This window comes from Schistocerca nitens, chromosome 2, assembly GCF_023898315.1.
Source record: "Schistocerca nitens isolate TAMUIC-IGC-003100 chromosome 2, iqSchNite1.1, whole genome shotgun sequence".
Taxonomy (NCBI): Eukaryota; Metazoa; Arthropoda; class Insecta; order Orthoptera; family Acrididae; genus Schistocerca; species Schistocerca nitens.
In genome coordinates this window covers 1,162,322,907-1,162,350,134 of record NC_064615.1, presented here as the reverse complement: position 1 = coordinate 1,162,350,134, position 27,228 = coordinate 1,162,322,907, and the positions used below count along the sequence as shown (strand labels likewise).

Here is a 27,228-nt window from a genome sequence, read left to right as displayed (position 1 = left end):
TGGCCATGAAACCCATGCACTTGTTGGCTGCTGCACCTTCTTTGTTAGTACTGTATTGTAAACCACTCAACACTGTTCAAAGTTCATGAGTTCTAGTTTATTGTGCCTACATACAATAGTCCTCACTCAGGGCATCATATGTGATGGTTTGTCTTTTTTATTCAGGGTGTATACGACATGGGACAACTGGGAGATCCAGGAAAAACCTGGGAATAGTTTCATCTGGAAGAAAACCGGGAAAAACCCGGGAATTGTTTAGAATTCCGGGAATTTTTCATTGTTTTAGTTTTCAGTTAAATTATTGTGATTTTTGACTGGTAAGAACCAATACTCTAACAAAGGATATTACTGTGTCAAACTACTACAGAATAATACTGCAGCAAAAAACATGAAAGAGAGGAAAAAGAAAACGAAAATAAAACTCTAGTTGCAAAGGGAATGCACCATTTACAACAACAAAACAGTACTCATACAAGTGTCTGCCAGCTGCGAAGTGTTTCACAGGCTTTAGGAAGACTTTAGTTCTTCATAACAACAAATTGCCTGCAATGAGCGTGATGTGTCAACTGTTGAAATTAGATTCGTTTGAGCAGTTGCGAGCAGGCTCTTGCGTATGCGCAGTTGAGTCGCGTATGAGTAGTACCTTCTCCTGCTTCTGGTTACAGAAGTGTGGCTGGGTGCCACTTCTTAATATTGTCCCTGTTGGGAAATAATAGTAAATCTGTGGCTGATGCACAGAGCAGTCTGAGTTGTGGTGGGGAGGTGGGTCGTCTCCACGAGGCCTGTTTTTATGTTCAGTGATTTTGTTGTTTCCTCTTCGTTTGTTGCTCTCACGTTAAATGATAACAAAACGGATTTTTGTGGCCAGGAGCTATCAAATGAATTAAAATACATTCGAATAATTATGGAAGGGCAAAATAAGTTCTTAGTTTCAGATATTATTTCCACGTTTCTGACAGTCAAGCTTAATCGCCTTGCAGAACAATGAAGTTATTTTTGCCGGTTTGCTAAAGAGATTTGGCTTCCATTAATCTTTTCTGCTGAGGCAGTCGATTTATTTGAAACGAAGTATTTAATTTCACACTACTAGTTGGTTTCAAATGTTCGCTGCATTTAAAGTGCACGTATGACGTTATGCCATAATACAGAACGAAACATGAGACAATACAGTACTGGTACTCCAAGAAAATTCACATAAGAGTGTGCATTTTAAGCCGAATTATGCGTTTTAGTATGGTTCATGAAATTCCGACGCTCTTGGAGTATCCTCTGATGTCTTGTTTCTTTAATGACATAATGTAAGATCTTTTAACATTTTACACGTACGAACATATATATGGGCTTCCTGCAACATCATAGTTGCGCAAGCGCGGTGACGCCTGTTATCTGGAACACTCTTCAACTTCTGAAACGAACCTATTTCTAACAAGTTGCGGGAAAATATTGCGAATGGTGGTTCAAAAGCGTTACATTCAAAGCAAATTTCCTTTTATGCAATGTGGACTATGTGCGAGAATGTACGATGAATTTCTTAAATCACAAAGTGTGACTCTGATTTAAAAATAACCTCTTAGAGGACAACCATTTAGAAGAATTTCAAGCCCAGATCAGACATTAACGTCGCAATTAAAAATTTTACTGGCACATTTGTGTGATGTATCTTAAAGTGTGTCACGCGCAAAAAATCAACATTATATGTGGAAGCTTAACTTCTCTTCAAGCTTATAAATCTTAGAGACCAATATTATATGTGAATGCTATGTATATTAACTTAAACCATTAACTTTTCTTATTTGTGTGTTGGCGCTACTGAAGAGTGATCTTGCTATTGGCTGACTTTATCACGTGACGTATGCTGGCATCAGCTGGCGAGATCACGTGGCATGAGCTATGACTTGTCTACAAAAGTGCATCATAATCTCAATTTCAATGCTTCGGAAAGTGACATGCGTTGTTTATTTGCATTTCACTGTATTTCACCTTCCCCCAATAATACATAGTTATATATGACCAGTGCACTAGTGTTTTAACTTTCCACAAGCCTCATTAATAGTTTGCAGGCAAACATCCACATACTGCTACAATAGTTTACTATTGAACATCTATAAGCAGTAAAAACCTAACCACAAAGTTCACAGTTGTTGAAGAGTAGAAAGGTACACATGGAGCAGACACTGTCTGTTTTAACACACAATCTAATTGCTTTACACTTACTTTATGGATACATTGTTGTTGTTGTTGTTGTTCTAACCAACACATGTTTCTTGTCTGAAACTCAGCTGTGGGCTGACTGTCTCGGGCCCTTATATATCCTCACAATAATAGGTACTGAAACTACACATTGTTGGAAGTTAAATTTACAGAAATTACAGTTATAATTCATTTAATTACCTGAATTTATCAAAAAATTAGTTCTTTTTAACATTTTTTTTGTCTACTACAAGAGTTAGGCCAAACTATGTGTTTAAATCATGCAATTAACAAATATAGTTATGCAGACAATACTTTTGACAAAGCATTGAAGTACTTTGGAATTAATTGATGGCTGGCTTTTCTAAGATGTTTTAAAATAGATCCTTTAAGAATACTAATAGTTGCTCCTCCAGATGTTTATAATTAGTACAGAATTTATATTTGTTTATACATCAATAGAATATAAGCTACGAAACAAATACTGATTCCACTCTATAGAAAAAGAGACTAACTAGGAATTGTAGAAATAAATTAGAAAATCATTTACATACATAAAACTAAACACAAAATTCGATCTGATGTTATATTCTTTATAACTGAGGGTCAACCTTTCTTTTCTATGACAATGCAGATTATATTCACACATGTTAATGGTAATTACTTAAAAGTGAGAAAATGAAACCTAAGGAGGCAGATGGCAAAACAAGAGGGAAGTAAAAATATCCCAGCTTGCTGCGTCACACAGTGAGGTCTTGCTTGACACCATTGAAGCCACATACGGTGGTGGTTTGGTGTCAGTGGAATGCATGCTGTAAAACAGCTAGCCCAGAGCTGTCCTCGACCTAACAGATCTGTAACAGTTGATTGTGCCACTATTGCAGTACAATGTGCTAGAGCCCCAGTCCGATAACAATGGTTGTTGCTCTCGGTAGTGCCACACGGCCGTCCGGAGCCAAGTCGTCTTGTGACTGTACATTCTCATGACCACTGCTGTCAGCAGCCATGTACAGTGGCTACATTCCTACAAAGTCCTTCTGCAATATCGTAGAAGGGACATCCAGCTTCATGTAGTTCTATTACGTGAAATCATTCAGACTCAATGATGCGCTTATTCTGGAAAATTAATTCTAAGTAGCCAATGCTTACATAACCTTAAACATTTCAGCTTTTGGGTCAAGTACGAAAGTCCTTTTCTATGTTTTTTTGTCGTAGAGTGATGAAATAAACTTAAATACTAAAGTTAATTTTGCTTTGGAAGGAAAACATCCCCAGAAATATTTAATTTATATTTTGCGTACATTTATTGTCAATTTGATAATTTTGTATTATTACAACAGTATTCTTCATGTAATACCTTAAGTGTTTTGCTTACTTAATGATACTTCAGCTATACTTCCTGCTGGTTTCTTCAACACTTACTTAAATATTTAAAGTATTTAACTATTTTTTTCAGAAAATTAAATGAATGTGACATTAGGATAAGTTAAAAGAATTACTTTTTATTTACATAAGTAAAATAAATTTGTCTAAAATTTGTAAAAACGATTGTTGTAAATAATGTTGTAACCATATTCTATACTGAAAAAAACTATTTAAGATCTTTGTTGAATGAAATAGTGTTCTCCATTTTAACATGGTCTTCAAATTCAGTTTTTCTTCACCTTTCACATTTTCATGAAGAATCAGGGAATCCTAAACATTTTCACATCGTGAATCTACAACATATTTGTCAGGAAGTTTATCATGAGCATTGACAGTATATCGATTTAGATTTTAGGAAACATTTAAAATTTCTGTGTTTAAAAGTAACATGCATAACATTGCATATGATCTGTTCCTGAATGTGCTGTCCTCTTAGTTTAGAGATAATGTTGAATATGACCAGACACCACTTTTCTTTTTATGCTGTACAATGCATTTTGCATTATTTAATGTTGCTGCAAAGTTCAAGGCTTGATTTAATGAATAGCAGACTTGTGAAAATTGTGGCTAAGTTTTGTGTTAATACATTGATCAATGGAAAGCCTTTTGTCATTTTCTCAAGAGGATATAATTTTGACACTCCGGTCAGAGACAAATATCTTGAGCAACATGTAGGAAACAGCCATCCTCTCTTCCATTTACTTCAAAATATTTACTCCTGTCTTCTTCATGTACTGGAATTTAGTTGGACATAAAACTTAATTGACAAGAGAAAAGTCTGTGTATGCAATCTACTACAAATGTCCTATAATTCTTCCAGTGTGGTATTATCCTCATTAGCTTAGGCTGCTTCTCCAAAACGTTAGTGAATACTTTAAAATTCGGTACTGACATTTTATTTACACCTCATTTTTGGAAATAACTTTCTGTGCAAGTTTTGACATAACAGAATATTTATTCCCTCTATTATTACTGTAAATGAAGACCTACATTTGCCTAGCATAAAAGAGATGAATATAGTAATCATGGTGTCTGAAGTTCATCTTCTGTGTCGTAGAACATGCATCTGGTGTCAAAATAACAATTCCTTGAAAGCCAACACACGTCCAGGGCAGTAAAGGCAATGTGGCGATATACAGATTACTTATTTACAAATACAAGCAGGTGCTTTCCCTCAAGAAACTGCTGCAATTGCCATCATGTGCCAAATGGGTTTGTCAGCTCTCAGTACCATGTGCAAAATAATAATATACTGATGAACAATGTCTGTACATTTTTATTGCTATACATACCATAATAATACCTGCACATCTCAATGGCATTTTACGAGGTAAAGGGTGACAATTATTGAACTATATGAAATAAAATCATCATAACTTCTGAACAGTTTGCATTAGGACATTCAAATTGCATGGTTGGTTGCAGGGCATGATAGGACTTAGTATAGTTTGGTATAGTGATAAAACCCACTTTCATTGGTTTGGGTTCATCAATATGCAAAATTGGTGCATTTGGCACTGAGAATCTGCATTTCATGATAGACAAGTCTCTTCACCATCAATGGGTTGTTATATGGTGTGAAATGTTTGGTCACAGAATAATTGGTGCGATATGCCTGAATCGACCCCCTGCGGGTCTGGGGGTTAGAATAGGCCAGAGGTATTCCTGCCTATCGTATGAGGTGACTAAAAGGAGCTTAACATGTTTTTACCTATATGTGACAGTGCCCTATAGGGTCTGACCTCCATTCTTCAAAATGTTCCTGAAGTGTGAGCCAGTTGGGGAAGGGTGCCTTAAAGGTGCATTGGGTCCATCGTGCATTGAGATCTTTACCCCACTGTCTCATCACCGCATTGCAGTCCTGCCCATTCTCCACCTCTTGGGCGAGGACACCTTCCTGGTTGTTTTTTCCAGTATGCACTATGCACTGCCGATTTCTGCGTCGACGATGACCATAGACTGCTTTGCACCTAATATCCAGCACGGTAGCCAGTGGTTCTGGTGGGGCCACCATGTACCCTGTTGGTTGTAGCCCCCTGACCACACAGGGATCGCTCTGCTGATGCCTGGGCCGTTAACTCCCCATGTATGTCAAGTGGTAGCTGCCCATCCCCCTGGGGCTTCGGGACTCTCGGCAAATGCTATCCAGCCAGGTGGCCTTTGCTGCGGCTGGGTGGCACCCATGGGAAGGATGCCTGGTCAGAGTGGTTGGCATCAGGGTGGATGACACGTGATGAAGTGTAGTCAATCATCTCTTGCTGGAGGTGAAACACCAGCAGTCTTTAAGTCATCACGAGCTCAATTCAATGCACAGAAGTACGACCCCAAATCATTTGCCTCCTTGGCCATACCATGGGAGGAACGTCAGGCTAAGGATGGCAGCGGATTTTATTTGCCCCGGTACCTTGTATTTTGAGAGCTGATGGGTATCTTTCATGACAAAGCCAGTTTTTTGTTGAGCATTTAGAGGACAAATTCAGGGAGATGGAGTGCTTGTCAATATGAAATCTGTGTCAGTCTTCATCAAAACAGCATCCTCTGCCCAGTCAGGGAGTTACTCACTTGTGACAAGCTGAGGGATGTTTCTGTAACCATCACACCCCATAAGAGCTTTAATATCGTCCATAGTATCATTTTACATAGATACCTTCTTTTGCAGTCCGATGAGCAGTGCGCCAATTTAGAGTGGTGCAGTGTACATTTCATCCAGCATGTCCACTGCTGTCTGAAGAATAATCAGGTTGCCACTGGTGCCTTCATCTTGGCCTTTGAGGGTGATACATCGCCCGAGAAGGTTAAGGTGATAGTCTACTGGTGTGATGTAAAGCGGTGCATACAGTGCCGGAAGTTTGGCCATATGTCTTTACGCTGTACTTCCAGCGTCACATACTGAGATTGTGGACGAACACCACATTCCAATACTCCCTGTGCCTCGCCTCCCATCTGTGTCAAATGTGAAGAGCACCATTGGCCTTGCTCGCCTGACTGCAGGATTCTCTAGAAAGAAAGGAAATTAATGGAGTACAAAAACCTGGACAGACTGACCTGCACTGAGGCTAAGAGAAAATTTGAGTGCCTGCATCCTGTGTGTATGACATCATCTTACACCGCTGCTACAACAGTTTTGGCACAATGAGCTCCGCCAACTCAGATCACCTCTCGGAGCCGGAATACTGCACCTGCCTCTTGATGGTGGGGCATTTCCCTCCCTGTTGCTCCTGCACAACATCGGGAGCAACCTCTCCCCCCATATCCCCCACCCCCGAACCATTGGGACATCAGTCAACACTTCTCAGCTGGAGAAGCATAAGTCTTCTTCCCTCGCTAGGAAGGGTTCCCTTGGGTCACCCTTTTCCAGGTTTCTCCTAGTATGCTGAAGAGCACAAAAGCAGCTGGTCGTATGGCTTCACACTCATCTTCAGTCCCGGAGAGTGAGCAAGTGAAGTCCTCCCAGACAGGGAAACTCAAGGAGCAGCGAGAGAAATCCAAAACGAAAACGCCTAAAACCAAGGACATCGCAGTGGCACCTATACCACCGCAACATAAAAGCATTGCATCTGAGGATGGGGTGGAGATTTTGGCGCCTGCTGACGATATAGATCTTGCTAGACCCTCGGACTCAATGTATATATACTACTCAGGGTTTAAATCGGTGGCAGCAGGTGACTGTGAGGCGTAAACTGCCTCACTGAATGTTGCAAGCCTTCCCAGTCGCAAGATGTGATCCTCGAGTGTAATTGCGACAGTTTTCTTACACTGTCTGTCTCAGCTGCGGCAACAGTTAAGCTTTACACCTTCTGTCTGTCCCCCTGCAGGTCCGGGGTAATAATAGGTACGAAGTATTCCTGCCTGTCGTAAGAAACGACTAAAAGAAGTCCCTCCCCCCCAAGGGGGTAGTTAGTGTCTGCATCCAGAGATGGATGGTTCAACGACATACACCTGTGGTCATTTTGGTTTTTCGCTTATTCTAGTTACCTCCTTCCTTTGTTTGGTTCCTTTCTTTGTACTTCCCCCTCTTTCACGGTCTTAATTGCTTTCTACCGTGCCTCCTCCTAGCCGCCCGCGACAGTCTATCCTTTTTCTCCGTATTTTTTCTTTCGTCCCTGTGAGTTACTGAAGGCCAATCAACGCATTCACACGCATAGCTGGTGGCAGGGTAAATCGTAATTCCCGACGCTGTGTAGAAAAGCAAGGCACATGCGTACCCCCTAGTAAAGGCCAGGCCCGAGGAGGGGTGATTGCCCGAGCTGACACCTTCCGACCATGCCGATTGGTCCCTCCATCTGTTTCTCTGGAGGTGTGACCTTAGGTGTAAACATTCACTTAAGGTGGGAGCGCCCTTTGAGAGGGTCCCCACAAGGAAGGAGCCTGCCATCGGAGATGCTGGCAATAATGGGGGATTCATCTAAAATGGATTTCTCTTCTTCTCTCTCGATTTCTGCCCAAAAACTGAAAGTTGACCAGCCACCAGTGACAATAGTACTGCCGCCTGCCCAAAAGTTCCTCGTAGTTTCTAGATCTGAGGACGGACACGATTTTTCATTTGTCAACCCTTTCGTTACTCAGAAGGGCATAGATGCGATAGCTGGACCTGTCAAGTCTTGTACCAGAATGTGTAACGGTACCCTGTTGTTGGAAACTGAGAGCGCCTTTCAGGCACAGAAACTCCTTTGGGCCACACTCCTGTACACGTTCCCTGTCCGGATGGAGGCTCACCACACTTCAAATTCGTCTGGTCGCGTGGTGTGGTATGGTATCTACTAGATCACTCAATGGATTGAATGACGAGGAGATTGTCTGTCCTTGCTGAGCAAGGCGTGATGGCTGTCCATAGGGTCATGAAAATGGTCGACAATGACCTTGTACCGACCCAGACACTTTACTTGACCTTTGATAGTGTTCAACTGCCGTCGTGCATCAAAGCGGGCTATGAGGTTATTTCTGTTCACCCCTATGTCGCGACACCTACGTACTGCTACCAGTGTCAGCGTTTTAACCACACGCGCCAGTCTTGTTCCATTGCGGCTAAATGCGTCACTTCTGGCAGGGACGCCCATGAGGGTGACTGTCCACCTCCGTCTCCTCATTGAATGAACTGTAAGGGTGACCATGCAGCGTCCTCTCGCGACTGTCCCATCTACAAGGATGAACGCTGTATACACAAAATTCGGGTCAAAGAGAAAGTGTCCACCTCGGCTGCTCGCAAGCTTTTTGCTAGTAGGAAGCCCACGCTGCTTCCAGCGGGGAAATACAGTACCGTCCTCGCCTCTCCTCGGCCTACAAGGGAGGTATCGATAGACATGTGATCTGACCTTTAGCGCTATGGTCGTCCATTTGGCCAGTGCTACGATCGCCCGATCAATGTCTCCTCTTCCTCCCGTCACCCCTAAGACACAAGCCCCTACATCAGCTTCTGCCAAGACTAAGACCCAGAAGTCACATGCACGGGCCTTCAAGAAGGAACTGTCCATGAAGGCTTCTTGCGTATCCCGAACTCCCAGCCATCGACCAGCACTTCGACTAAACGACCTTTCAAGAAGGGTCATAGGAAGAAAAGTTCTCCTGTGCCACGACGTGTTTCTTCTCCTGCGCCACCCAGCGGTTTCCGCCTCAGGCAGTCATCGGTTTCGCCTGGCCGCACCACTGGTAGCCAAACATCTGGCCGTTAACAAGCAGAGGAAGCTCCCCCTCCCGATCATCTTAACATGGTCGCCGACGAACCTATTGCAAAAATGGACGATGCCTCGCCGCCTATTGATAGCGGCAGTAGTGCTCGCTCGAAGTCAGGCCCTCAGCAGCCTTCGACGTGACCACTTCTTGCTTCTCCTTTTTCTTCTCACGATGGCACTTCTTCATTGGAATAATCGCAGCATTCGCTCCAACCGAGAGGACTTAAAGTTGCTGCTACGCTTCCACTGTACGCTTGCAGTAGCTCTCCAGGAAACGAAACTACACACATGCGATCGTATTGACCTGACACACTAAACCTCTGTGCGTTTTGATCTACCCCGCTATGGCAGGTATTCAGCCTCATGGAGGGATTATGTTGCTGGTCTGGGATTATATCTACTACAATCCAATCACACTGCACATCTGCAGGCAGTTGCCGTCCAAATTACTCTCCCCACTTTCACATTTTCTATTTGTACCGTTTACACTCCGTCGTCTGCCGTTACTAGGGCAGACATGATGCAAATTATTGCTCAGCTACCTGCACTATTTTTGTTGACTGGAGACTTCAATGCCCACCATCCCCTTTGGGGCTCTCCAGCATCCTGCCCGAGAGGCTCCTAGCAGACCTTTTCAACCACCTCAATCTTGTCTGCCTAAATAATGGCGCCCCTACTTTACTTTCGGATAAAAGTCACACCTATTCCCATTTAGACCTCTCTATATGTACTACCCAACTTGCACGTCGGTTTGAGTGGTATGCTCTTTCTGATATATATTCGAGTGACCACTTCCCTTGTGTTATCCATCTCCTGCGTCATACCCCATCTCCAAGCTCAACTAGTTGCAACATCTCCAAAGCAGACTGGGGGCTCTTCTCATCCAGGGCGACATTTCAGGATCAAAACTTCGCAAGCAGCGATAGACAGGTCACACACGTCACGGAAGTCATTCTCACTGTTGCTTGAATATTCCATCCTTCATACTACTTCTTCTCCACGTCACGTACCGGTCCCCTGGTGGATCGCAGCATGTAGACGCTATACATGCTCATCGACGTGCTTTACGCACCTTTAAACGCCACCGTAAGATGACGAATTGTATTAATTATAAACGATTACGTGCACAGTGTCGTCGTGTTATTAAAGAAAGCAAGAAAGCTGGCTGGGCTGCTTTCACAAGCTCCTTCAACAGTATTACTCCTTCTGTTGTCTGGGGTAGCCTGCGCCGGCTATCTGGCACTAAGGTCCACTCACCAGTTTCTGGCTTGACGGTCGCGAATGACGTCTTTGTGGCCCCTGAGGAGGTCTCCAATGCCTTCGGCCGATTTTTCGTAGAGGTTTCGAGCTCCGCTCACTACCACCCTGCCTTCCTCCCCCGAAAACAGGCAGAGACGGCAAGGCCACCTAACTTCCGCTCTTCGAATCATGAAAGTTACAATGCCTCATTCACCATGTGGGAACTCGTAAGTGCACTTGCCAGGTTACGGTCCTCCGCTCTGGGCCTGATTCTATTCATATTCAAATGCAGAACAACTTTTCTCCTGCGGGTATAGGTTTTCTTCTTCGTACTTACAATCGCATCTGGGTTGAGGGATGTTCCCACATGCTGGCGCGAAACTATTGTCGTTCCGATTCCTAAGCCGGGGAAGGACAAGCCCTTGCCTTCCAGTTATCGACCCATCTCCCTTAACAGCTGTGTCTGTAAGGTGATGGAACGAATGGTTAACTCTCGTTCGGTTTGGCTGCTCGAATCTCGACTCCCACTTACCAATGTACAATGTGGATTTCGTAGGCGCCGCTCTGCTGTTGACCATCTGGTTGCCTCGTCGACCTTCATTATGAATAACTTCTTGCGGAAGCGCCCGACCGCGGCTGTGTTCTTTGATTTGGAGAAGGCTTACGGCACCTTTTGGAGGGCGGGTATTCTCCGCACCATGCATACATGGGACGCTCGCGGTCGCCTCCCTGTTTTTATTTGTGCATTTTTAATGGATCGAAAGTTAAAGGTACGTGTAGGTTCTGTCCTGTCCGACGCCCGACGCCAGGAGAATGGGGTGTCACAGGGCTCAGTTTCGAGCGTCGCTCTCTTCGCCATAGCGATCAATCCAATAATGGATTGCCTCCCAGCTGATGTATCAGGCTCCCTTTTCGTGGACGATTTTACCATCTACTGCAGCGCAGAGCGGACCTGTTTCCTGTAGCGCTGTCTTCAGCGTTCTCTTGACCGTCTTTACTCGTGGAGTGTCGCCAATGGCTTCCGTTTTTCTGCCGAGAAGACGGTCTGTATTAACTTCTGGCGCTACAAAGAATTTCTCCCACCGTCTTTACGACTCGGTCCCGTTGCTCTCCCATTCGTGGAGACAACAAAATTTTTAGGTCTTACATTTGATAGGAAACTTATTTGGTCTCCACATGTGTCTTATTTGGCTGCCCGTTGTACCCGTTCTCTCAATGTCCTCCGTGTTCTCAGTGGTATGTCGTGGGGAGCGGATCGAACCGTCCTACTTCGTCTATATCGGTCGATCGTCCGCTCCAAGCTGGATTATGGGAGCTTCGTATACTCCTCTGCACGGCCATCCATCTTTCGCCGCCTCAACTCCATACAACATCGGGGTTTACGACTTGCGATCGGAGCGTTTTATACTAGTTCCGTCGAGAGTCTTCAAGCTGACGCTGGTGAGTTGCCACTCACCTACCGGCGCGATATACTGCTTTGTCGGTATGCCTGTCGGCTACTGGCAATGCCCGACCACCCATCTTATCGTTCCTTTTTTGATGACTCTCTCGACAGTCAATACGGGTTGTATGTCTCCGCCCTGCTACCCCCTGGAGTTCGCTTTCGTCGCCTCCTTCAACACCTTAATTTTTCACTCCCTGCCACCTTTCGAGTGGGCGAGAGCCACACGCCACCTTGGCTCCAGGCTCAGGTTCGCGTCCACCTTGACCTCTGCTCGCTCCCGAAGGAGGTTACCCCCGGTTCAGTCTACCACTCCCGTTTTGTCGAACTTCGTTCGAAGTTCATTAATATGACCTTCATTTACACAGATGGCTCTAAGACCAATGACGGGGTCGGGTGTTCTTTTATTGTCGGGGCACAAAGTTTCCAATATCGGCTCCATGGCCATTGTTCGGTCTTCACAGCTGAGCTCTTTGCCCTCTACCAGGCTGTCCTTTACATCTGCCGCCACCGACATTCTGCATATGTCATCTGCTCCGATTCCCTGAGCGCTATCCAGAGCATCGGTGATCCGTACCCGGTTCACCCTTTCGTGCACCGGATCCAACGCTCTCTTCAGCAACTGGTGGACGTCGGTTCTCTGGTTAGCTTTATGTGGGTTCCTGGCCATGTCGGTATCCCTGGGAACGAAGCTGCAGATGCCGCGGCCAAGGCTGTGGTCCTCCAGCCTCGGACAGCTTCTTGTTGTGTCCCTTCGTCAGATTGTAGCAGGGTAATTTGTCGGCGCATTGTCTCGCTGTGGCATGCCGATTGGGCTGCACTTCCAGACAACAAGCTTCGGGCCTTGAAAGCTCTACCCGTGGCTTGGACGTCCTCCTCACGCCCTTCTCGGTGGGAGGAGGTAGTTTTGGCCCGGTTGCGAATTGGCCACTGCCGGTTCAGCCATCGCCATCTGCTGACGGCTGCGCCGGCGCCGTTCTGCCCATGTGGGCAATTGCTGACGGTCCGCCACATTTTAACGTCGTGTCCGAATTTTAACACCCTGCGTCTCGATATTGGTCTGCCATGTACTGTAGAAGCCATTTTAGCGGATGACCCACGAGCTGCTGCTCGCGTTCTTCATTTTATCAATTTGACAACCCTCTCAAAGGACATTTGATTATGCTGTTTTATTTTTTAATCCTATGCCTGTCAGTATGTCTTTCATCGTGTTTTCCGTTTCGTTGCTGTTTTAAACTTGTGACTCGCGGTGCATTCCTAAAGTAGTCTGGGCGCTAATGACCGTTGACGTTGTGCGCCCTAAAACCACAAAAAAAAAAAAAAAAATCGAGGGTTACGTTTTGCGATCGGAGTGTTTTATACTAGTCCCGTCGAGAATCTTCATGCTGAAGCTGGTGAATTGCCACTAACCTACCGGTGCAATATGCTGCTTTGTCGGTATGCCTGTTGGCTGTTGTCAATGCCCGACCACCCGTCTTACCGTTCCTTTTTTGACGACTCTCTCATCTGTCAATACGGGTTGTAAGTATCTGCCCTGCTACGCCTTGGAGTTCGCTTTCATTGCCTCCTTCACCAAGTTGATTTTTCACTACCTGCCACCCTTAGAGTGGGTGGGAACCAAACGCCACCTTGGCTCCAGGCTCAGGTTTGCGTTTGAGCACCGGAATGATGCTCTCCCGCCATTGCGATCCAGTTGAAGATGACGAGATGTCACCTGTAGTCAGATGAGAGAGATTTAATCATGTGGCTGTGGATGCGATCAGGTCCATGAGCTGTGTCCAGGCAAGGTGCAAGGGGAAGCTCTCACTCCGTAAATGGGGTGTTACAGTATTCATTGCAGCCTGTAGTGAATGAGAGGACGTTCCGTTCCAGCCGCCGTTTGAGTGTGTGAAAGGCTGGGTGGTAATTGTCCGACGCAGAGGCTCGAGCAAAGTGCTCAGAAAAGTGCTTGGCAATCGCGTTTGTGTCGGTACATAACTCGCCATTTATGGTAACCACAGGGACAGCTGTTGGGGCCTGGTACCCGAAAAGACGTTTGAATTTTGCCCAGACTTGGGAAGGTGACGTGTGGCACACAACGGTGGAGACGTATCACTCCCAACACTCCTCCTTCCGTTGTTTGATAAGGCAGCGAGCACGGGCACGGAGCCGTTTGAAGTCTGTAAGGTGCTCCAGGGGAGGGTGCCGCTTATGCCACTGTAGAGCTCGCCTACGCTCCTAATTGCCTCAGGGACTTCCTGGGCACCCTAAAGAGAGAGGGATCGCATTATCTGCAGCAGAAACAATTGTGCTAGTCACCTGCTCAACCATCACAGCAATGTGACCGTCTGGCGGAGGATTCAGCGGTGACAGCAAAGGTGAAGTTCCCCAGTCCACCTTGTCCAAAGCCCGTCTGGGCAGGCGTCCGTGTGCCTGACGCTAGGGCAGCGACAGGAAGATGGGGAAGTGGTCACTACCACACAGGTCGTCATGTGCTCTCCAGTGGATAGACGGGGGGGGGGGGGGGGGGGAGTTCTGGGCAGCAAATTGATAAATCAATGTCCAAGAAACCACCATGAGCCACACTGAAATGTGTGGTGGACCAGTATTTAAGAGGCAGAAGTCGAATTGCCTCAAAGTTTCGACAACTCTGCCTCGGCCATTAAGCATGGTACCACCCCACAAGGGGTTATGGGCATTAAAATCGACAAGACATAGGAGAGGGTTAGGGAGTTGATCAATCAGTGCAGCTAATACATTCAGGGCTACTGCACCGTCTGGAGGAAGATATACATTGCAGACAGTTATTTCCTGCGTCATCCTTATTCTGACAGCCACAGCTTCAAGAGGAGTTTCAAGGGGCACAGTTTCACTGCAGACTGAGTTTAGGACATAAACGCAAACTCCACCTGACACACTATTATAGTCGCAACGGTTCCTGTAATATCTCTTATAGCCACAGAGGGCAATGGTCCGCATTGCTGGAATGAGGTTTCCTGGAGGGCAATGCAGATAGGTTTTTTTGTGGTTGTAGGGCGCACAACAACAGTCGTCATTAGCGCCCAGACTAAATTATGAATGCACTGCGAGGCACAATGTTAAAGCAGAAACTAAGGAGGACAACACTATAAAAGGCACATTAACAGGCAAGGGATTAAAATAAAACAGCATAATCAAATGTCCTCAGACACGTTTCTCAAGTGGATAAAACGAAGAACGCGAGCAGCTGCTCCTGGGTCATCCAGGCCGTTAACGGTCTAGCAGCAGTTATCGGGCCCTCTGTCTCACCTTCTCTGTATGCACATCATTTCCTAGTGCTGCTCCAGTACTGTTATTGCTGAGCGGCGCCTCCAGGGAGCCATCAACAAGGCATATTCATGGGCTCTAGCCCACGGCTTCCAGTTTTCAGCCGCAAAGTCGTGTGTCATGCACTTCTTTTGGCGTCGTACTGTTCATCTGGAACCCTCATTTTACCTTAATGACAATCCACTCACTGTAGTGGAGACGTATCAATTCCTAGGACTGGTTGTCGATGATCGATTACTTGGCCGCCTCAACTTCATCAGCTTAATCAGAACTGCAGGCAGCACCTCAATGCCCTCCGTTGCCTGAACACCACCAATTGGGGTGCAGATTGCTGCACGCTGCTGCAGCTCTACAGAGCCCTTGTCCAATCCGAATTCACTGTGGGAGTGTGGTTTATGGTTCGGCAGCACCTTCAGCATTGCATTTACTCAACCCTGTGCACCACTGTGGGTTTCGATTAGCGATAGGAGCTTTTAGGACGAGTCTGGTGACCAGCGTACTGGTGGCGGCTGGTGTCCCTTCACTGCAGATCAGACGTGCGCAACTGCCCGCCAGTTATGCAGCACACATTCATAGTTCCCCCGAGCATCCGAATAACCGTCTCCTTTTTCCCACCCATGGCAGTCCATCTCCCGCATTGGCGGCCCAGATTGGGGCTAACGATTGCAGTTTGCGTACTGTCCTTTTCCTCCAAACTAGAGCCCTTCCGTTTACCACCTCTGATTGCGGCCCGTTCACACACACGTCCATGGTGTATTCCTTGGCCGCAGCTTCATCTGGACCTGTCCCATGGCCCTAAGGACTCAGTTAACCCCACTACTCCCCGCCGTCACTTTCAATCGATTCTTGATGTGTTCCTGTTCTCTGAAGTGGTTAACACCAACGTATCAATGGCTGATGGTCACGTAAGCTTTGCATATGTTTATGGAGGACATACTGAGTAGCACGCCTTGCCAATTGGCTGCAGTGTTTTCACTGCAGCGCTGGCGGCCGCATCTTGTGCTCTTGAGTACATCTGCTCATCCCCTGGTGAGTCATTTCTCCTGTGTACTGACTCATTGAGCAGCCTACAAGCTATCAACAAGTGCTACCCTCGCCACCCTCTGGTAGCGTCCATTCAGGAGTCCATCTATGCTCTGGAACAGTCTCGCCATTCCGTGGTGTTTGTGTGGGCCCCCAGGACTCGTCGGAATCCCTGGCAACGAGCTTGACAATAAGCTGGCCAAACAGGCAATGCGGATATAGGCATCTCCGAAGCTGACCGGCATTCTGTCTTACACCGCAGGGTTTTCTGGCTTGGGAGATGGAATGGCATAACAGCACACACAACAAACTGCGTGTCATTGAAGAGACTATGAATGTGTGGAAGTCTTCCATGCTGGCCACTCGTAGGGAATCAATTGTCCTCTGCTGGCTCCGCATTGGCCATACATGGCTAACGCGTGGATACCTACTCCATCGCGAGGACCCACCTCGGTGTCGCTGTGGCTCCCAAATGACAGTTGTCCACCTCTTGCTGGACTGCCCACTTTTAGCTGCTCTGCAGCAGACTTTTAACTTTCCCAGCACCCTGCCTTTGGTGTTGAGTAATAATGCCTCCACAGCAGCTTTTGTTTTACGTTTTATATGTGAGAGCAGGTTTTATACTTCTATGTAGGGTTTAGTGTATGTCCTTTGTCCCTCTGTCTTCCACCCTAGTGCATTTATGGTGTAGGTTTTAATGCATTGCTGAGTGGCTACTGTAATCAGCTTTAATGTTTTACTCTTCTGTTTCTAGTGTCTCTCTGTTTTCTTGTCCTCTTTTGTTCATTTTAGTGTTTGTTGGCTTCCCTTCGTTCTTGTGGCTTTTCCTTTCTTTCCATTTTTGTTACGTTTTGTACGTTTTATTTTCAAACTTGTGGCACTGTTTTATTGGAACAAGGGACCAATGACCTCATAGTTTGGTCCCTTCTCCCACCTTTAAACCAACCAACCAACCAACCATATGCCTGAATGGCACGGTGGCTACCAAGTGGTACACTAAGGTTTTGGAAGTTGATTTTATCTTCTTGATCCAAAGTGACACTGATTTCGATGACATGCGGTTCACGGAAGTTGGAGCTCGAACTCATTGAAGCAGGAGAGTGTTTAATGTCCTGCAGGAACACTTTTGGGACCACATTCTAGCTGCTGGATACCCAGAGGCCACTGGCACAAGCCTCAATTGACTGCCATATTCTCCAGATCTGAGCACATGCAACTCCTCTTTGTGGGGCTACATTAAAGACAAGGTAAACAGCAAAAACCTCAAAACCATTTCTGAGCTGAAAACATTCATTCAGGAAGTCACCAACAGCATCAAGGTTCAGACACTTCAATTGGTAATGCTGAATTTTGATATTCATCTGCGCGACATTATTTCCAATGATGGCAGACATACCGAACATGTCATAACCTACATCTGAAGATCTGTAGTGATCTTTACATATTGAATAAAGTGTGTGCACTCTATAGTTTGTAACTAATTTGATTTCCATATAGTTAAATAAATGTCACCCTGTATCTTCTGTGTGGATTTGATCTCTCAACAGAATCATGCCAAATTCTGCGATTGATGAACATGGTTGATGGGAGGTCACTATGTAAGTAGTGTTAAACAATTTGGGAATTTGGGTTGGATGTGAGAGTGCGCAAAAAGGCAAAGCATTCACTTGTCAGCATAAAATTATGTCAGTACCCTAATGCAGCTGTGCTGGTAATTCTTTCAGCCTATACATTTTTACGCACTATTTTGTTACAAAATTCTACATACTTTTCCACTCTGTTTATCCACAGGCACAGATGGCAATGGCTGGTAACAACATTGTTGGCCCTGTGGACGTTATCACAGGGCAGAAGGCCGATGTTGTACTGGGCGTGGACATGTTTCAGGGGTGTCACGTAAGTAGCAATGGAAACCTAAAGCATGAGCCTTGTGCTCCTATTATATACACTACTGGATCAAAAGTACCTGGACACTTATTTGTGGACATTATATGGGGCATGTTCACCCCTCAACTTTCTGATGGCTTGAACCACTCTAGGGACACTTTACTTGAGGTGTCTATCTGAGGAATCGAAGCCTATTTTTTTCTCAAGAGCCACCATATGCCATGGACCACCATATACTCATTCTGAAAACTTGATTCTAACAGCACATGTTTGCATAGCCTCAGACACCTCAACTTCTAGGCCATAAACAAAAATCTTTCAGTATGTTATCTGTGTAGATTGCTGAGATTAACACAAATATTGCAGTTGGTTTTGCTTTGGAAGGAGAGCAGCCATGGAAATATTTAATTTATATTTTGTTCTGGTCTGTCTTCACTGCCACACCACAGACAGCTGACAATGACAGCTTTAGAAAGGTCAAAATGTGCCCAACATGTATGCTACGTGTCACATTGAGTGAATAGTCCATGCTTGATGTCACAGAGCTCACTGATTGATGCATTTTGCTGTTGCTGCTTCTCTTCTTAAAGCACAATATGACCCACCTCCTTTCGTGCTCCTGGGCCCACCTCTCTAGAGGTCTAGTGGTTAATTCCATCTTGCTTAAGGGTCTCCAGATCTTTTTCCTCAGGTGCTTACACAATTACTGTGATCCCATAGTCATTCTCCCAGATTAAAATTAATTAGACTCCTCATATTGTGATGTATTTTATCATAAGAGGGCGGTTTGAAAAGTTATTGGAATGGAATAGAAAAAAGTACTTAATTGCTGAAACCTTTTTTAAAATTTTCGATGTAGTCTCATTGTAGATTAATGCTCTTGGTCCACCGATGTTCCAGTGCCTTGACCCCATTTCGAAAAGGAGTTTCCTCCAGGCCTGCAAAATACTTGTCAACTCTGGCTATCAATTCTTTGTTTAAAGTGAATCTTTGTCTAACAAGAAAAATTTTCAGTTTTGGGCAAAGATGGAAGTGTGATTGAGCCATATCAGGTGAATAAGGTGGGTGTGGTAACAATTCATACCTTAGTTTGTGTAATTTGGCCATGGTGATGCACATGTGTGCAGATGCACATTGTCTTGATGGAAGATGACTTTCATCCTTACTAAACCTGGCCTTTATTCGCGGTTTTTTTCCAGGAGGTTAGCATAGTATTACCCAGCAATTGTTTGCTCCATCCCAGAACACTGATGCCATGCCTTTACTGCTGAAAGAATTGTCTTTGCTTTCTTTGGTGGTGGAGAAGCAGCATGTTTCCACTGCTTTGAAGTTGTTTCGTCTGTGGGGTATAGTAGTGCACACAATTTTTAATCTGTCATCACAAAATGGTGCAAATATCTTATTTGTTTCTCCTAAAATGGACCAAACATTGTTCCGATATGTCCGTTATCATGCATTTTTGATCCAGCATCAATGGTCATGGCACCCATCTCACAGATAATTTTTCATTTCTAATTCTTCAGTTAAAATGTGATATACCCTTTCAGATGATATCCGGCAAGAGTGGTCAATTACACACACTTTCAACCAGCGATCCTCTGTCATCATTTTGTGCACTTTTGCAAGGATACCTGGAGTAGTGACACATCCTGGCCAACCACTGCACGGACCATCACCTAAGCTCTCCTGACCAAATTTAAATTCATTTCTTTACAACGTACTTCATCACTGCTTGAATCTCGATTTGCCCCCCCCCCCCCCCCCTTTCCTTTTTCTTCACCAATCACTACACGGGATCAACAGAACCACATCACTGCCACAGCTCCCTTCCAATTACACTGATGTGGCATATGTTTATTGGCAACAGTGCAATGAATATCACACGAACGACTCGTTGGGCTAGGACTGACCTCTCATGGTGATTCCAAGAACTTTTCAAACTAAAAACAGCCCTCGTCAAAGATTTACTGTCCTACAAACGTACTCTCTGCAGGAAATGTCACTTTGCCATGAAGAAAAATGATCCTAATCCTACTCCTAATGATTCAATTCCCGAAGACACTATCCAAACTGAACCCTGCCTGGAACAGTTCCGTCCTCCGTCACAGTGGGACCCACCTCCTCTTCCTCAAAATCACCCTCTCCAAACCTTCCAGGAATTTCTGACTTCCAGCCTTGCCTCTCAATCCTTCTTAAAAAAATCTTAATCCTACTCCCAACATCACCACTGCTGAAACCCAGGCTATGCATCATCTGAAGGCTGACCGATCCATCGTCATTCTTCCGGCGGACAAGGGTTCTACGACCGTGATACTCGATCGCCGGGAGTATGTGGCTGAGGGACTGCATCAGCTTTCAGACAATACTACATACAAAGTTTGCCAAGGTAATCCCATTCCTGATGTCCAGGCAGAGCTTCAACGAATCCTCAGAACCTTAGGCCCCACTACAAAACCTTTAACCTGACTCCATCAACCTCCTGAACCCACCGACACCCCGCACCCCTACCTTCTACCTTCTTCCTAAAATTCACAAACCCAATCATCCCAGCTGCCCCATTGTAGCTGGTTACCAAGCCCCCACAGAACGTATCTCTGCCTACATAGATCAACACCTTCAATCCATTACATGCAGTCTCCCATCCTTCATCAAAGACACCAACCACTTTCTCGAACACCTAGAATCCTTACCCAATCTGTTACCCTAGGAAACCATCCTTGTAACCATTGATGCCACTTCCTTTTACACAAATATTTTCCATGTCCAGGGCCACGCTGCGATGCAGCACTTCCTTTCACGCCGATCACCTGCCACAACCTGACCCACAACTTCTTCACTTTGAGGCCACACATATCAACAATTAAAGGGAACAGCCATGGGTACCAGGATGGCCCCCTCGTACGTCAACCTATTCATGGGTTGCTTAGAGGAAGCCTTCTTGGTTACCCAGGCCTGCCAACCCAAAGTTTGGTACAGATTTATTGAGGACATCTTCATGATCTGGACTCGCAGTGAACAACAACTCTAGAATTTCCTCTCCAACCTCAACTCCTTTGGTTCCATCAGATTCACCTGGTCCTACTCCAAATCCCATGCCACTTTCCTTGACGTAGACCTCCACCTGTCCAATGGCCAGCTTCACACATCCGTCCACATCAAACCCACCAACAAGCAACAGTACCTCCATCATGACAGCTGCCACCCATTCCACATCAAACGGTCCCTTCCGTACAGCCTAGGTCTTCATGGCAAACGAATCTGCTCCAGTCCGGAATCCCTGAACCATTACACCAACAACCTGACAACAGATTTCGCATCCCACAACTATCGACCCGACCTGGTGCAGAAGCAAATAACCAGAGCCACTTCCTCATCCCCTCAAACCCAGAACCTCCCACAGAAGAACCCCAAAAGTGACCCACTTGTGACAGGATACTTTCTGGGACTGGATCAGAATCTGAATGTGGATGTCCAGCAGGGATAAGACTTCCTCAAATCCTGCCCTGAAATGAGATCCATCCTTCATGAAATCCTCCCCACTCCACCAAGAGTGTCTTTCTGCCATCCACCTAACCTTCGTAACCTCTTAGTTCATCCCTATAAAATCCCCCAAACCACCTTCCCTACCCTCTGGCTCCTACCCTTGTAACCGCCCCCAGTGTAAAACCTGTCCCATGCACCCTCCCACCACCACCTACTCCAGTCCTGTAATCCGGAAGGTGTACACGATCAAAGGCAGAGCCACGTGTGAAAGCACCAACGTGATTTACCAACTGACCTGCCTACACTGTGAAGCTTTCTATGTGGGAATGACCAGCAACAAACTGTCCATTCCCATGAATGAATGGACACAGGCAGACAGTGTTTGTTGGTAATGAGGATCATCCTGTGGCTAAACATGCCTAGGTGCACGGCCAGCACATCTTGGCACAGTGTTACACCGTCCGGGTTATCTGGATACTTCCCACTAACACCAACCTGTCAGAACTCCGGAGATGGGAACTTGCCTTTCAGTATATCATCTCTTCTCGTTACCCACCAGGCCTCAACCTCCGCTGATTTTAAGTTCACATCCTTTCGTCTTTCCCTCTCCTTCCATCTTTCCTGATGAAGCAACCGTTGGTTGTGAAAGCTTGAATTTTGTATGTTTGTGTTTGTTTGTGTGTGTATCGACCTGCCAGCACTTTCATTTGGTAAGTCACATCATATATCTGAGTTTAAACTCAGAGCAGATGGAGACTGGATTATAATGCATAAGGCATTAAAAAGGCTGAGAACTGCTTATATAGTAGCATAAATGTGTACTGGAAATTGCAAGGTGTGATAGGGAAATATGCATATGGATCAGGGGGAGACTGCAGTGAGAGTCTGAAAGGGAATTAGGTGGGCAGGAAATGTGGCCAGGACAGAGTGTGGGAGATGGGCCAAGAAGGTTCTCTGCTGATTCCTGTAGAAAGGTGGGACAGGGAAACACAGACTGGAGTTGAAGATGTGGTAGGTGATGTCAAGAGATGGGCTGCACAGCCAGGGAAGTCTGTAACTGGAGGCCGGAATGGCTGGAGAAGTCTGTAGGGGGACTTCTCCATCATTGGCACTCAAATGGCTAATGATGTCAGTAGAATAAAATGTTAATTATTGAGATGATATGAACTGCAAAACTGGTCATTTACCTATAGCCATAAATAAAAAACAGAAATGAAATGAAATGAAATTCAGAGGCTCTATATAACTGCCAAACTCTGGCAACTTCAACACCTTGATTATATTGAGGAAATGTAAATGGTGAAAATCTGTCAGTCTGGTATTAATTACAAAAGTTTTATTTATATACACTGAAGCAGTGAGTGACAATTTGTACCAAGGCCACCAATCAAACCTGGGTCTCCTGCTTACTAGGCAGGTGCATTAACCACTATGCCACATTGGCACAGTGGTTGGCGCAACTGTTTGTGCATAAGGGGAATTTACGGTAGACTAGGGTGGCAGTGAGAATTTGGATGGAGGAGGGAGACATGCCAGGAAAATCTGTGCAGTTGTGCTAACTGCTGTGACAAGGTCACTTAGTGCCTAATGCACCTCCCTCAAAAGTAGGAGATCTGGGTTAGATTCCTGGCCTTGGTAAAAGTTGTCACTTGCTTCTTTGGTCCATATACTTTAAACCATACTGGTAGGAGACTCAGAAAGTCTCTGAAATTGTCATTTCATTTGTGCAAATTTTAAGTGTTGGCAGTATTCTTGATGCAACTCATGTAGAAACAGTGGTGACAGCAAGTATTGAAAACAAATGTGTAATTAGGCATGGTAATGCTGACACATCAGTAGTGAATGGTTCACTTTCATGGAACTGTGATATTGGTGAAGACTGTTACAACTTGTCTTTACAATTTGATGTCGTTAGGCAGGTTTTTCAGATGAAAGCTAAAAAGGTAGGGATAGCGAGTTTTTTTAAAAGCCTGTACACAACTGGGAGTTAGTGATGTTATGGATTACATTTGGTAGTGAAAGATTTTACATAAAATAACAAAAGGGTACAATGTAGGTAGTGCAGCACCTGAAAGAGAACCAAGTAAAATAGTCTGATATGGATTAAAAATAATTACTCGTCAGGTAGCAGCAGGAGAAAATGCAATAAAGGTGGAGCTGTGTGAACTTCAGGAGTGGGTGGCTCATTCTTCTTACAGAAGGGATGAAGGGAAATTGGAAGAGCTATGCAAACGTAGTCCAGTATGCTGGGTCAGGGGAGACAGAGTGGGATGAAAAGGAAGAATTGCTTTTGGCATTTCCACTGGATGAAATTAGAAAATTTCATAACCTAAAAGATGGAATTTATGGTGATAAGTGAGACAAAGATCATGATGAAATTAATAAGATTGGAATCATAAGTACATTATATGTGGTAAGGGAGTTTGGGATGGAGGGAGGAAACAGACAGGTCAGAAAATAAAATGGAGTGAAGAAAAGGGATGGTTACTAAAATAAAATGCTGAGACAGTGAAAGTAAATGCAGATTTTAGGCCTGGTGGATGGTGACTAGAGTACATGCTATGAAGGTTGTTCTCACCTGCTGAATTTTGAGACATTGGTTTCTGGAGTGAGAATCCAGATGGCAGAGAAGTGGTGAAACAGGGACTGAGCTCTCGACTGTCACATTTCAGAGTAAGATTTGCGACAGAATGATGCTTCTTGCCAATACAAATCTGTACATGGCTATTCATCATAACTGATGATTAGGTTGTAATTGTACCAGTGCGGTAAGCTGAAAAATCTTCCCATGACATGTTGTTCCATAGATGGCTCTCTCTTTGTTAGTGTGTGTTTCGCCAGTTAAAGGCTGGCACATGTTTCGTAGGAGGTTGCAGTGGGACTGTCACAGGGTTAGGAGCCGTAGACTACGGACATTGGTGCAGAAGGATCGTGAGGTCTGACGGAAATTAGTCTAGGTGGGGTGGGCAAAGTTGTAGACACAATGGATCTCATTTCAGTGCATGATTTTAGGAAATGTGTCAAATTATTTCTAGGAGAAACCAGCAGTAACAGGATTTGATATGACGGTGCAGGAAATTTGCATGTAAACTAGACTCCTGAGAGGTTAAGTACAGTGAAGGCTGAGCTGAAAATTATGTATTGATGTGAAGTATCTTCATCTGAACAGAAGTAAATTTGCCTCAAATGATGAGGCTGTATTGAAGGGAATATTTGACATAAATTGGGCAGTAACTGTCAAAATGTGAGTGCTGTTCTTTGTTAGTAGGATTAATGTGAACAGAAGTGTGTAGCTGACACTCAGTGAGGGTGAGTTCAGCATCAAGGAAAAAAGCACAAAATTTGGAATATAACCATTTGCTGCTAGTTAAAATAATGGTACAACTATAAATAGTGGGCTGGAATGCCGTGAACAAACTGGCTGGGCAAATGTGAGGGAGAGAAACATAAGGTTGTGTCCTGTAGTGAGCTGTTGTAGAAGTTGGCATCCCTATATAGGGCATAGGTGTGTTTATATGGTAAGAGACCCTCCTTGCCTGTTGAGTTGTACTTCAAGTTGCTGTGTACTAATCATATTAAAAGTTTGAAAGAGATCTACATCCAGCAGTTAGTGACAAATGACTGTTAATGACAGTGATTGTTTTTGTTGATATTATCATCTTGGCATAAGGTAACATGGAAGGTATGAAAACTGGTTTTGTAAATATTTCCCCATATTTGAGTTTTAAATAAATTATGCAGTGTGGATCTTGGACGGGATGCTAAAATCTTGTATTTAATATAGTCCCACTATTCAGTCATACTGATATAACTCATTTGTTGAAATTACCCAAGTATTATATTAATATATCACTGACAAATATACTGAAATATGAATTTATCTTCCAAAACATTTGCCAGAATCACTGCATGCTACATTGTGGTGTGGAAGTTGAGGATTGAGAATGGGAAAAAATTTGAGTGGATTGGACTTAAGTGTTTGACCTTTGTGTGGTAAGCTACTGAGTGAAGATTAAACAATCTATTAAATGATGAGGAAAATTTCAACATTGGTGCTTGAACAAAAGTTTGACAAAAGCTGACACGCAATATATTACAAGATACAAGAAGGTAGACCACAGCTAAACAAATGGTTTTTTGTGCAAGTAGACCATAAACTATCCACAGGTGCAGGCCCTGTATACAGAATTACTCCCACCTGGCCACCTACTGACAGGAGTAAACAATCTTATAAGTACCTCAGTAAATACCATTTATTTATTAAAAACTTTTGCTCCTCACACCAGGAGTTAAACTAAACAAAAATTTTAAGAAATCATTATTTTTATTATATAGCAGAAATAAACCTGAGCTTTTAAATTCAGAACTACACTAGAATTATTAGTTAAAAAAAATAGAGGTAAGGAAAATATTATTGTACATAATTAAACAGCAAATATATTAAAAGACAAACACAGTTCTATTCTGTGAACTTAAATGACCTGAATCAGTAAACACTTCTGGGCTACATTGCTGTGGTCGATCTGTAGAACTTCGTCTTCTCCCTGACGTTTCGTTCTCAACTACGGAGAACATCTTCAGAGGTGAGACGACGACTGGCTACTAGGAGCTGGGGCCGCCGCTTATATGGAGATCGTATAGGGCGCCACCGAATGTCATGTGGTGTTTATGTGTGGCTATCTCTGGCTATCGTCTGTTCTCTCGATTGCAGGCAATCGATTGTCATGTGATTGATGCAACGTCGACCACCATATCTTATCCAATTTTAATCCTTCTTCTTTACGATTAAAATTGTATTGATGTTTGTGGATTTCAATTGCCTCTCTATACATATGTGTATAATAATGCAACGTCCTCGCTAGCATGCTTGTCTCACCAAATTTTATTTCATTATCTCCATCCTTAAAAACATGTTCCGTTACTGCCGATTTGTCGAAATGTCCCAAGTGACAGTTTCTTTTGTGCTCTGTCAAACATGTATTGATGCTTCTTTTTGTAGTTCCTATGTAAACCCTGCCACAACTACATGGAATTTTATATACCCCTGGGGTGGCTAGGGGGTGACGAGCATCTTTTGTTGATCTTAGGCATTCACTAATTTTCTTAGTAGGTCTGAAAATAGTCTCCACCTGAAACTTGGTTAGTACTTTCCCAATGCGATCCGTGATGTTATGGATGAACGGAAGAAATACTTTTCCAGCTGATGGTTGTTGCTGTCTCCTATTTTTAGGAATTTTTCTACTTGGGTGAAGTGCTCGGTTAATCTCGTTTTTCGTATAACCATTTTTCGCAAAAGCCATTCATAAATGATTTAGTTCTTCTTGTAAGTAGCCTGGTTCACAAATATTATTGGCCCTATCCACTAGTGTTTTTATGACCCCCCTCATTTGCCTAGGGTGGTGATTTGAGTTCTTATGGAGGTAGCGATCAGTATGTGTACCTTTCCTGTAGACCTTATGGCCTAAGGTCCCATCTGCCCATTTGATAACTGATACATCCAAAAAGTTAAGTTGTCCATTATTCTCTTTCTGCATGGGAAATTTGATTTTTGGGTTGATGCTATTTAAGTGCACCAGGAAATCATTA

The 27,228-nt window shown here is 44.4% G+C and overlaps 1 protein-coding gene across 1 annotated transcript in view; it reads left to right on the top strand.

Moving 5' to 3' along the window:
- LOC126235621 (uncharacterized) overlaps positions 1-27,228 on the top strand; it is a 127,953-nt gene that overhangs the window by 84,602 nt on the left and 16,123 nt on the right. Inside the window, exon 3 of the mRNA XM_049944333.1 lies at positions 18,064-18,168. Within this exon, the coding sequence (XP_049800290.1) occupies positions 18,064-18,168 (105 nt within the window). The remainder of the gene's footprint in view (positions 1-18,063; positions 18,169-27,228) is intronic.